Below are 13049 nucleotides of genomic sequence, written 5' to 3' on the forward strand. Positions count from 1 at the left end.
TCTTCCCCAGGACCTGTTTGCTTCCCATTGAGGCTGGGACTCCCAGATTCCTTTCCTATTCAGATTATCTGCTGAGCCTCAGACCATTAACTAGTCATATTGCAACATCTCCAGCTAGGGCTCTCTAGCCCCTCTTCTATGAGTCTTTCTGAAAACTTTCTATCCTCACTTGAAAACTATTTCCATGAATGGTGTCACCACCTCCAGGGCATTCCTAACAGGGCCACTGATGTCACCCAAATGCATTCTTTGCTCTTACTGTCACACGCAATGATTCATTTCTAAAGTCCTATTGGTCATCCCCCAAATGCTAGTTCAGGGAACCTTACCCCACAGGTCTCAATACCCAGCAGTCACTTCTCATTATCACTGTTAACACTGTGGATGCTGGGAGAGACTCTGAAGGACTGAGAATTTTTGATGTGGCCCTGACATGTGTTGGTTCCTTTACCTACCTTGTTGTATGTGACTTTACCCCTTAGTGCTCATACTTATCCTTCTGGGTAGGATGCAAAATGCCCAACGATGACTTTTAATCTGTAAAAACTTCCTTGCCTCTATCCTAGAACCACCTTTGACCGATGATTCCCAAACTGGCTGAATGTAGACTGACCTCTCCAGGAAAACCTGTGACACCCCTGCCCTATTGTCCTGATCAGATTGCTACTTCCAGGCCTTCTCAGATGGCATTTCAAAGTAAAGGCTTCTGCTACCTGGTTCAAGCTATTCTCTTCCCACCATGTGTCCTATTATGCTCACATTCAGTCATCAAATATGGGTGAGTCTCTGGGTTGTGCCATGATGTGCACCATGGTTCCTTCTTTCTTTTTTAAAATTTTTTGCTGGACTAGGTCTTTGTTGCTGCTTGCAAGCTTTCACTAGTTGCAGTGAGTAGGGGCTACTCTTTGTTGTGGTGCACAGGCTCCTCGTTGCAATGACTTCTCTTGTTGTGGTGGACAGCCTCTAGGTGTAAGGGCTTCAGTAGTTGCAGCACCTGGGCTCAGTAGTTGTGGTGCATGGGCTTAGTTTCCCTGAGGCATGTGGAATTTTCCTGGACCAGGGATTGAACCCATGTCCCTGTCTTGGCAGCTGGATTCTTATCCACTGTACCACCAGGGAAGTCCTGGTTCCCTGTTATAACCCCCATCAGTGCATCATCAAATCTTCAGGGATGGAGGAAGTTTTGTTCTCTCCAAGCTAGGGGGTTCCTGTCTCATCAGTCTATGGGAACAGTGTGATCACAGCATGTGGCATTCCTATCATATGCCTGTCTCCATGGAGTATCTGTGTCATCATACTTGCTGTCATGTGTCAGTACTTCCATCCTGTCTCATAGGTCACTGGTACATTTTACACGTCAGTTGAATGTGTCTGATGTCTGTCACACATCTTTCCTCTACCAGTATGGTAATTGTGTCTGGGTCCTGTCTGTTTTGAAGAGTGTTAACATCCAGCACCTGTCATACAGTGTCCCAAGGATTCCAAGGTTGTACTCAGGCATATCACAAACCCATCACGCATGACCCCAAATATACGTGTATGACTTTTGGCTCTGCTGCAGTATCACACCTGGAAATGTGGTATGACAGTATATTTTGCTAGCACACTGAAGCACAGTCTAGAAACACAAATATTTCAGGTACTAAATGTGCCAGACTTATGAAACATACCTATTAAAAGTAATAGGGTATGTTTTACATACTGATTACACTTCATCACCTTAAAAACAAACATATTTTGGAAACAACTGAGAAAACTGAGTACTGATAACATATAAGATTTTAAAGTATTTTTATTTTGTGTGATATAGCCCTTACATTTTAGAAATGCATCTTGTTGTGGTGCATAGGCTCTGTTGTGGTGCATGGGCTTTCTCTTGTTGTGGAGCACAGGTCTAGAGTGCAAGGGTTCAGTAGTTGTGGCACACTAGCTTCTCTAGTTGTGGTGCATGAACTCTCTAGTTGTGGTGTGCTGGCTTAGATTCCCTGCAGCGTGTGGAGTATTAGCTCCCCAACCAGGGATCAAACCTGCATCCCCTGCACTGGAATGTGGATTCTTAATCACTGGACCACCAGGGAAGTCCCTAGAGATGCATCCTGAAGAGATTACGATTAAATGACATGATGTGTGTGCTTATAAATAACTCAGTAACAAGCATGGGTATAGATGACTCAAGCATGGCCATGGACAAGCAAACACATGAAAAGATGCTCAACATCACTCATTATCAGAGAAATGCAAATCAAAACCACAGTGAGGTACCATCTCATGCTGGTCAGAACGACTGCCATCCAAAAGTCTACAAACAATAAATGCTGGAGAGGGTGTGGAGAAAAGGGAACCCTCTTACACTGTTGGTGGGAATGCAAACTGGTACAGCCACTATGGAGAACAGTGTGCAGATTCCTTTAAAAACTGAAAATAGAACTGCCATATGACCCAGCAATCCCACTGGTGGGCATACACACTGAGGAAACCAGAATTGAAAGAGACACGTGTACACCAATGTTCATCGCAGCACTGTTTACAATAGCTAGGACATGGAAGTAACCTAGATGTCCATTGGCAGATGAATGGATAAGAAAGTTGTGGTACAAATATACAATGGAATATTACTCAGCTATAAAAAAGAACACATTTGAGTCAGTTCTAATGAGGTGTATGAAACTAGAGCCTATTATACACAGTGAAGTAAGTCAGAATGAGAAATACCAATACAGTATATTAATGCATATATATGTAATTTAGAAAGATGGTAATGACAACCCTATATGCAAGACAGCAAAAGAGACACAGATGTCAAGAACAGACTTTTGGACTCTGCGGGAGACAGTGAGGGTGGGATGATTTGGGAGAACAGCATTGAAACATGTATATTACCATATGCGAAACAGATGACCAGTCCAAGTTTGATGCATGAAACAGGGCACTCAAAGCCGGTGCACTGCGACAACCCAGAGGGATGCGATTGAGAGGGAGGTGGGAGGGGGGTTCGGGTCCGGGGGGAACACAGGTACATCTATGGCTGGTTCATGTCAATATATGGCCAAAACCACCGCAATATTGTAAAGTAACTAACCTCCAATTAAAATTAATTAATTTAAAAAAAGAATGGCCATGAAATGATAAATAATGGAAGACTGAGGAATAGTTCATGGAGCTTCATATCAGTTCTCTCCAGTTATATGTACATGTGTGTGTGTGTGTGTGTGTGTGTGTATATATATATATATATATGAAAAATATCTATTACAAAAGGAAGATTATGTCCTTGCAATAATAATTTTATGTTAATAAGATGGATTAAAAAGAGTAGGAGGAAATATTTTGGTTTCAGGAGTGTAAGCATATATCAAAAACATCAAATTGTACAGTCTTTGTGCAGTTTATTTTAAGTGAATCATACCTCAATAGAGCTGTTAAAAAACCAAAGGTACTAAATACTCAAAACTTGTCTTTCCTAGTCATTTTACTATTATGTATGCTCTTGGATTTACTTATGAAAATTCTATCAGTATGGTGGGAAAAAAATAGAATGATGAGCTACTGTGCATCTCTTCTTATTCCACGTTCAGTGACATCATTTTGGCATCTTGAAACTGGCCACTGTGGGGACCTGCCAGGTGTAAAGGTAAGATGGCTTCTACAACAGAAACATGCAAAAACATATCTGGTAAGAGCCTTGGATAGGTCAGAAAGCACAAGAAAGCTTGCCACAAATTTGTAACTTATGGAGAATCTCCTCATTGTGGACGTTCGTATATAAAAGGTTCAACATTAGGCAGATGTCTTCATCACAAAGGCTCTCCTCCAGTGTTGTTATATTGAGCAAATAGACTGCACCGTCCCTCTATGTCTCTGGTGACTCTTTGTGTGAATTTCCTGCTTTTCAATGAGGTTAAACTATCACCTGAAGGCTTTCCTATGTTCACTACACTCATAAGGTCTCTCTGTAGTGTGGACTTTGCTGGTGTTGAATGAGGTTAGATCTTTGGATGAAGACTTTCTTAATTCACTGTACTCATAAGGCCTATATGATTGAATATTTGGTGCTGAATCAGAGAAGTCCTTTGACTGAAGACTTTCCCACATTCATGGCACTTGTAACACCTTTCCCCCTTGCTATTTTCTCCCCCTTGGATTTTCTCTTGCTAAATAAGGATAGACTTTTGGCCTAAAGTTTTCTCTTCAGGAAAGCTTTCAGTGATAAATCAGAGCAGACCTTGAACTGAAAGTTTCTCTACTTCATGAGGCTTTTTCCTAGTATACAGTCTCCAGTGCTAAATAAGGTGGGTGCTTCAGCTAAAGAATTCCCCACAGTCTCTACACTGATAAGATCTTCCTCTAATGTGAACTATCCAATATTTAATGAGGTTGAAGCTTTCCTAGAGGCTCTCCCATACCCACTGCATTCAGAAGGTCTTTCTCCAGGATGAAATCTCTGATGTTCAAGAAAGCTAGATAAAGAATTTCCCATATTCACTGCATTAATAAGGTCTTTCTTCAGTGTAAATTCATTGGTGAGAACAGGTCTGTATTTGCAGCTGAAGATTTTACCACATTTGTGGAAAGTTTAAGTACTTTTTCCTTTTTGTGGAGTCTCTGGTATTTGTGGTTGAAGGCTTCCCTACATCCGTCACACTTCTAATGAATTTTCCTACTATGAATGGTCACCCCACACTCGGTGCTGCTGCATGGCTTCTTCTGTTGTAAGCAGACTGGTGCTACAGGAAGCTTGAACTGACCAGGAAGCACTTCCCAACTTTGTTTCAGGTAAAGGAATTCTTTGGTATATGGAGTTTGTAGCTCTTCACAAACAAGGCCCTGCCACATCCCTTCTGAAAATTTTTCTCTACTGTGCTGCTTCTGGTGAAGGTTTATACTAAAAGAATGGTTTCCCACATGCCCCATAAGTAAACGGCTTTTGCTTGGGATGTGTGCTCCTTTTCTCAGCCAAGTGGAAAATGTCTTTTAAGACAGAGACACATATCTCACAGGAGTGGGCTTCATAGGGAAAGGGACCTGCTTTGGGAGTCCTGACCTGTGACATTCCTTCTACAGAACCACTCTGCCCAGAAGGTGCCTCCTCGTCTTCCCCGCCATGCCAATAACCTGGAAACAAAGAAATACAGCTGAAGGACAGCTGACTCTGGTGGGAAGGAGCAACCTCCATTACAAAAGTGCATCCGACACACTAATGACTGAGTGCACATGCGTCCACAGGATTGTTGTCAGGAGGAGGGAGTTGGGTTCAGGTTGAGGAAGCAGCTGCTGTGCAGCAGTGGTCCTCTAAAGGTCACAGCATGGGGGACATAAAGGACACAGTGAAGAACCAAGTGCAGGAGAAAAGGTAGGGTACAGCATAAAGAGGAGATGCAGGTCTACAGCTTACTCGGAATGGTTTCTAGCACTTCCCTGCTGATGACACAGGAGAGCTATGCAGAAGGATGTGTCTGGGCCCAAGAAAATCCAAAGGCATCAGAGTAGTTCTTGTCCAAAGACTATTTAGAGATATGTGCACATCTCACAACACAATATGTATGGGGCAGTGATGGAGAACACTGTGAGAAAAGCAGTGGAGAAGAATGGGTGGAATCCATTGTGAGAATTAGGATTCACCCTGAAAGACAGTCAGTGTAGGAATGACAAGTTAGCAAAGTGTCAAGAATGGAGGAGGAAAGGTAGAAATAAAGTGTGGCCACTGGTACTGGCACCAAAATGTAGAGGAAACAGAACAGAATCATGGTATGAACTGAACACACAGTCCTGAGATCACGCCCCCTCACTTGCTACTCAATACTGCCAGGGACCCTCTGAGCCCATTTTGTGGTGCTGGAGTCATGCCCACCCTGAGAAGCATCCATAGGTCTCCCCTGACCCCCCATGTAAATATAGTGCCTGGATGATACAAGCTCTAAGGAAAAGACTGGACAGGTGAGTGGCCAGCACTGGCCTAGAGCAACTCAGAGCGACAGACATAGGAAAGAAAACTCAACATTATCAAAATCAACCTCGGAGGAGGATCTTGCAAGAATAGCCTATGGGCCACGTAAGTGGTGACCATATCCGTGACTACAATTCCTAGCAGAAACGAGGATACATAAGCTAGAGGAAGGGAGTAGAACCTAGGGCAGAGGTGACACCTGGCCAGAGAAAGGTAAAGCAAGGTGGGATCCAAAGGCTAACCGAGAGACTTCTGACTCCTTCCCTGAAAGGCTTTGGGGCAGCAGGTACTGGGACTGAGTGAGAAAAAGACAGGACACTGCAGACAGCTGAGTCCTAGCAACCAGAGCACCTAGCCAGGGAACTGGGGAAGGAAGCAGTGCCTGTAGTCCTGATGTGAGAAAGATTTGATCTGTCCATGGGGAAAAGGAAAATATACTGGGGCAGGTATGAGGGTCTTACCTAGAGAGGCTGTAAGTGCAAAGTTCTCCAGCATCACATCGCAGTATAGGAGTTTCTGGGCCTCATCAAGGAGAGCCCATTCCTCCGAGGAAAAGTACACTGCCACATCCTCAAAGGTTATGCTGCCCTGCCATGATGAGGAGAGAGGAAATCATGAACAGCTTCTCGGTCAAGGATCCCCAATCCAGATCCCCCCATATGTATTCATGCTCATACTTCTCCTCAGCTCCACAACTCAGATAAGGTATCAGACCCTGGTGCCATTTGTGTCTGTTCCCTCCTAGTGGTCCCATTAGTTACTGTGTCTAGCCCTCAGCAACATTAGGCAGGTGGGCACAAGGATGACATTAAGATCCAGGCCTCCCATGCAGGGCTCCACCTGTCCTGCCAGGCAATTCCTGGGAAGTCTCCAAGATGGTGCCTCCCAAGCACAACCAAACTTGGGCCCACCTTTCATCCTTCAGTCCCTATTACCAGGACACTGGTGACATCACTTCATACTTCTTCTTCATGTGTATATCATACTTTAGACTGTACCTCTCTTCTATCTCCAGACCCTACTGCCACCACCAGCACCTCTCTGTCCCATCCTGTAAACCTTTCCCTGGTTTCCCCATGTGTTACTTACCTCATAGTGTCAAGATTATGCAAATGCAAACAGGATTCAGCACTACTCCAGACCCTCATTGGCTCCCACTGCTAGGGGCAGCCTTGAATCCTGCTATCCCATCCTCACTTCCTGGCTTATTGCTTGTGTCACCCTCAGCCATTCAGAGCCACATGCATTCAGATCCCACTGGTCCTCTTCCACTTCCGTATGGCACTTACTGTCCCCTTGTTAGTCACAACCCTCTTCTCTCAACCTAACACTCATTCAAAGCCCAACCTCATGGCTCTCCTCCTACAGCTTAGTGACTCAATGAAACAACCACATTTTCCCCTAACTGAATCCACCAGCCTGACTGAAACACTCCAGGGTCACCCAAAATCCTAGTAAGTCCATAGACCTGAGCATATAAATCAGCCTCAGCCTTAGCGTCATGTTTCCTCAGTTATATCTACGCTTCTACATCGTTTCAATGTCTACTCTTCCCTTGGAAGCCTTGGCCACCTGCCAGACCATCCTCTTCCCAAGCCCCCTTTCATGGCCAGTTCTCTCCCTCAACAGTGCTTGTGATTGCACGTTACCCTAACCAGGTACTCAAACAAGAGACCCAGTCCTAGGGCACCACCTTCCCTTTCCTGGCCTGCTAATAGCATTACCACCATAACCTCCTCTCAAATGTGACCCACATCTCCACCTCATCTTGGATACACAGAGTAACCACCACCATTTTGATGTCTCCACCTTGAATCATTCCCCAGAGTTTCAGATATTTATGTCCAACTGCCAGTTTAATACCTTCAAGCAGTATTTTCTGAAACATCTCAGATTCTTAACATGGCTTGCCTCCCACCAAAAAATAAAGCAAAAAACTCCTGATATTCCCATTGAAAATTACTGCCAGCTTTCTTTTTCTTCCTTCCAAAACCTCAGAGTAATCCCCAACTCCTACCTTTTTCTCTCTCATCTTTAACATTAGAACATCCAGTCAGTCATACATTAAAGGGGCTTCCCTGGTTGCTCAGAGAGTAAAGAATCTGCCTGCAATGCAGGAGACCTGGCTTCAGTCTCTGGGTCAGGAAGATGCCCTGGAGAAGGGAATGGCTACTCACTTCAGTATTCTTGCCTGAAGAATTCTATGGACAGAGGAGCCTGGGGGGTGGGGTGGGGTGGCTATATGGTCCATGGGGTCGAAGAGTCGAACACAAATGAGTGACTAACACATCCCTCTCACTCACTCACTCATATACTAAAAAAAAAAAAAACAGATCCAGAATCCAACCACTTCTCCTACTTTCATGGCCACCAGACTGTCCAGTTACCACCAATACTCATCTGGACTACTATAGTAACATCATCCCTGGTCTTCCTGCCTCCTCCCTCACTCCCCTAAATCTGTTCTTCACTCTGCAGTCTGATAGAGCCTTCTAAGACCTGAGTCACATAACCTCCTTGTTCCTATATCATTGCTCCTATCCTCTCCAGGAAAACATTCAACTTCTCAGGCTGCCATTTCAGGTCTGAATGTTTCTTTCCTGATCACCAGAGGAAAGAGAAATGTGGTTCTTTGAACACTCCCAGCTCAACGTTACCTTCAAGAATTTGGACATACTGCTACTTGTGCCTGGAATAACCTGCCCCACCTCATTCCCTTGGTTGCCAGACATAGAAACTATTTCACATAAACAATGACCTAGGGCTTGGGGTTTCTCAAGAGTCCCCAGGCCAAAGGGCTAGGAGAGTGACAGTCTGCACCCTAGAGCATCACAGTCTCAGAGAACCTGTGTGTTTTGTGTGAGGAAGTTGGGACTGGTGAGATCCCACTCACCTCGCTAGGGTCCTTAAGCACTTCTGTGGCCATGGAACCTGTGGGAAGAGGGAGGCTGTGAGAAGCAAATCACCATGGAAGGGCTCCATGGGCTCAAACCTCCATTGTACCCTTGCCTAGTTCTGGGGCCAAGTGACCTGGGCTTAGTGTTAACTTCTTTTCTAAAATTCTATTTATTTTTGGCTGTGCTGGGTCTTCCTGCTGTGTGGGCTTTTCTCTAGTTGCAGAGAGCAGGGGCTACTCTTCATTGCAGAGCAAGGGTTTCTCATTGTGGTGGCTTCTCTTGTTGCAGAACAGGGGCTCCAAAGCACAGGCTCAGAAAGTTGCAGCAAATGGGCTTAGTTGCTCTGAGGCATGTGGTAACTTCCTGGATCAGGGATTGAACCTGTGGTCTCCTGCATTGGCAGGTGGATTGTTAACCACTGAGCCACCAGGAAAGCCTTATTGTTAACTTCTGTATCCTAGTCTTCAGTAATACCTCTTACCAGCTGTGTGACTTTGGAGAAGGGCTCAACCTTCAGATGACTCACTGTCCTCATCACCCCTTTTCCAGTTGGGAGAAAACTTTAAAAACTCTAACTCAAACTGTGTTCCTTCTCTGTTCACAACCCTCCATGGTTCCAAGCACCATAAGAACCCAGGTACGCCTCCTCCACCTGCCATTCCAAGGTCCACTCCCCAGTCACACTCTGTTCTGTACAGACAGGACATGAAGCCCAGGTTTCCCCAATAGTCCTGGACCAGAAGCTCCTCCAGGTTTTTGCATACGCAATCTCTCTGCTTGTAACACTCCCACATCTCATCACACTGACTTTCGGAAACGGGCCCTCCCTTCTCACACCCCTGCAGGTGCTGGACCCTCTGACCTAGGCTGTGGTAATTCGACCATGCTCCCCATGTGTGGGGCTTTAGGATTCAAAAGTGGGAGTGGTTCAAGTGAGGGCCTGAAGATCTCAGCACCAACTCATGCCAGGTCCATCAGTGAGGCCTCTGTGATCTGAGCCTGTGGGTGAACTGGGACGGTTATGACAGGTGACCAGTGTGAGAACTCCAACATCACCCCTTCCAGCCCAGCCCTAACGTGAGGTCCTCCCAGGTGGCCCCCACTCCAAGCCTTAGATTCACCTCTGTGCATTGAGGACAACAGTTTTTCTCGACCTTTCAGTATCTGGTTGCCTCAGACCCGACTCAGCGATCAGGAGCTATGGAGCTGGTGAACCTACCCCAAGCCAGCCAAAACGACCGCCACAAAGAGAGACCGGAAGTCCCGCCCCTATCTTTTGCCAAACATGGCTCTCCCCTCTCCCGCGCCTTCATTGGGTCAGCACTGCCGCTGTTCAGCGCAGAGCACTCTGGGTAATATAGTCACCTCTCCGCACGCAGCGGAGACCGTGTGTCCCATCCATTCCAGGCGGTGGAAAAGGCGCTTTGCTTTGTCTCAAAAGAAAGGCACATGGATTTGTGAGCAGTGTTGTCTGCAGTCGATCACCAAAGTGTTGATAAAGAGTATTTCACAGTTCATCGAGGTCAGCATACCCTTAGAGGCTAAGCGTTTTTTCCGATGCTCCAAAGATTGCAAATCCAAATGACCATTCCATGGTGTCACCGAGACTCAGAGTGCTTCCACACGTAGCTGGAAGCTAATAAACTTAACTTGTTGCTCTTCAAATGCATGTAGCCTAAAGTGTTAATCAGTTCTGTGCATTTCAGTATGTTCTGTCAGGAACTAAAGGGAAAAAAGCCAGATCAAGTCAAATGCAAGGGGATGTTTGGAGGCCCTTCAAAGAAGTAGCCACACTGAGGATGGTATTTCCAAAAGTGATTCTTTTTCATTCTTGAAAATATTGTAAAGAGAACATGTAGAGTTACCAGAATAGTGAAAGTGAACAGGGATCTGTAGTGTTATGTTTATTCACTGATCTAACAAATGTTCACTGAAGATGTATTGTAGGTGCATGGGAGACATCATAAAACAATTGAGACAAAAACTCTTGCCTTCAACGGAGCTTATATTATATTCAAGGAAGACAGACAGACAACAGGAAAGAAGTACTTGAGGACTTCCCTGGGGATCCAGTGGTTAAGAATCCACTTTCCAATGTGGTGGACATGGGTTTGATTCCTGGTTGGGGAACTAAGATCCCACATGCCTCAGGCCCACACACTCTGCAACCCATGTGCCACAACTAGAGAAACCTGAGCTCTGCTAAGATTGCACATGCTGCAACTAAGACCAGACACAGCTAAACAGATACATAATTTTTTTTAAAAGACAGAGAAGAAATACTAAATTATATAAGTAGAATGTAGTAGGCAGAATGGAGAGGAGTGTTTATGTGCTGAGAAGTAGGGAGGTAGTCTGTAATATTACCACAAGGAGGAGCAGGACTGAAGCCACCAGCCTGGCCACATCCCTCTCCCACCTGCTCCACCTGCTAGTTTTTAGGAATAGGACCTTTTGACACCAACGGGGATTTTTTTTAATTTGGTTTTTAACAACTCAGGGTTTTGTTTTTATGCAGATTTGTGCAGTAAGGGAGATCTCCTTAGTAAGAAGATAACTGAGTAAACACTTGAAGGAGGTGAGGAATGAGTCCTGTTGGGTTTATTGTTTCAGGCAGTTCCAGGCAGAAGAAACAAATGTTTTGGGGGCTTCAGTGGGTGGAGCCTGGTGGGGGTTTGTGGTTACCTGCATCCTGGGGCTTCCTCACTGGATTCCTTAGCAGTGGAGGAACTAGGACCTCCAGAGGGACATTTCTCTGTTTTGCTCACTGCTGAGACCTCCAGGGATGTCAGTGAGAACACTGGGATCTACCCTGTGGAGTCTGCAAACTTCCAGCCCTGTTGTCTGGGGCATGAGGCAGCATTGCCTTTCCTAGAACACCGCTTCTCTGAGTTTGATCTGTGAACCAGCAGCAAGAGCATCACATGATAACGCTTTTTTTTAAGGATTTTTAAAATTATTATTTTATTTATTTAATAGTTTTGGGCTGTGCTGGATCTTCACTGCTTCTTGAGTTTTTCCTCTAGTTGTGGAGAGCAGGGGCTACTCCTTATTGAAGTGCACAGGCTTCTCATTGAGGTGGCTTCTTTTGTTGCTTCAAACAGGCACTAGGACACTCAGGCTTCAGTAGTTGTGATTCCCTGGGCTCTAGAGCACAAGCTCAGTAGTTGTGATGGAGGAGCTTACTTGCTCTGAGGCTTGTTGGATCTTCCCAGACCAGGGATCAAAGCTGTGTCTCCTGCACTGGCAGGCAGATTCTTTACCACTGAGCCACCAGGGAAGTCCCACATGAGAATACTTAAGGAAGTGCAAACTCTCAGTTATTTGAACCTAGACCTACTGAATCAGACATTCTAGGGTTAAAGTCCAAAAATCTGCCTTAAAGGGGCTTTGGGTAATTTCATGCAAGTTTAACAACATTGTATCCTTCTGCTGTGATTCCTATGAATGAGAATCATGCGGTTTTTGTTTGTTTTTTGCTACTAACAGGAATCACTTCTAAAGGCACAGGAGTTTTGAACTGAGGTTGCAAAATGCGTTTGTGAATGTTATTTTTCCTAATACTTTAACATATAAAATGTCAACCCTATACACATTTCTAAAATACAAAGTGAAAAGTCTGATAATTTTAGCTTCTGGAGCAATGTTTGCAAGCTTCTATTGTCCTTTTAGAACGGAGTCTTCACATGTAAGTCTTGCTCTATGCATGTGTATGTACGTCCAGATACATTCCTATACACATTGTTTTTCTTAGTAAAAATAAAGTTATACTTTGAATGCTGATTTGCAGTTCGCGTTTCTCCATTTATCTTGGTCAACCTAAAGCTACCTCTATTTAACTCCCAAAATCTCCTTACGGACACCTTGTGCGCCACAAGCCGCCTCCTCCTTTTAAAAGCTGCCTCGTGTCATTACCAGTATGCACCATGGCTGCCCAGAAGCGGTGAGGTTAGCCGTGGTTGGGGTTTTGCGATGGTGGCTTAAATCCGCTGGACCGCTCTGCCAAAGCCATGAAACAGGAGGTCCTGTGAATGGCGGGTGTTCTCCGACCTCCAAGGGGTGGGGAACGCGGTTTGAGAGAGTCGGGGAGGCCGGTTGGGACGCCTTTCGGGTCTCAGCGCTCAGATGGATCCGGGTCTGGCCTACTGGTTTCGTGTTCCGTTGTGGTCCCCATCTCCACGTCCAGGAGCCTGGCAGGGACGTCCATC

At 45.3% G+C, this 13049-nt stretch overlaps 1 protein-coding gene across 1 annotated transcript in view; it reads right to left on the reverse strand.

Annotated features, from left to right (window-relative positions):
* ZNF599 (zinc finger protein 599) overlaps positions 1 to 9376 on the reverse strand; it is a 70953-nt gene extending 61577 nt beyond the window's left edge. Inside the window, exons 1-3 of the mRNA XM_010849286.1 lie at positions 9316 to 9376; positions 8838 to 8875; positions 6406 to 6532 (exon numbers count right to left, since the gene is read on the reverse strand). Coding sequence (XP_010847588.1) covers positions 6406 to 6532; positions 8838 to 8875; positions 9316 to 9376 — 226 coding nt within the window. The remainder of the gene's footprint in view (positions 1 to 6405; positions 6533 to 8837; positions 8876 to 9315) is intronic.
* Positions 9377 to 13049: the final 3673 nt, after the last annotated feature.

This window comes from Bison bison, unplaced genomic scaffold, assembly GCF_000754665.1.
Source record: "Bison bison bison isolate TAMUID 2011002044 unplaced genomic scaffold, Bison_UMD1.0 scf7180017864280, whole genome shotgun sequence".
NCBI classification, from domain to species: domain Eukaryota; kingdom Metazoa; phylum Chordata; class Mammalia; order Artiodactyla; family Bovidae; genus Bison; species Bison bison.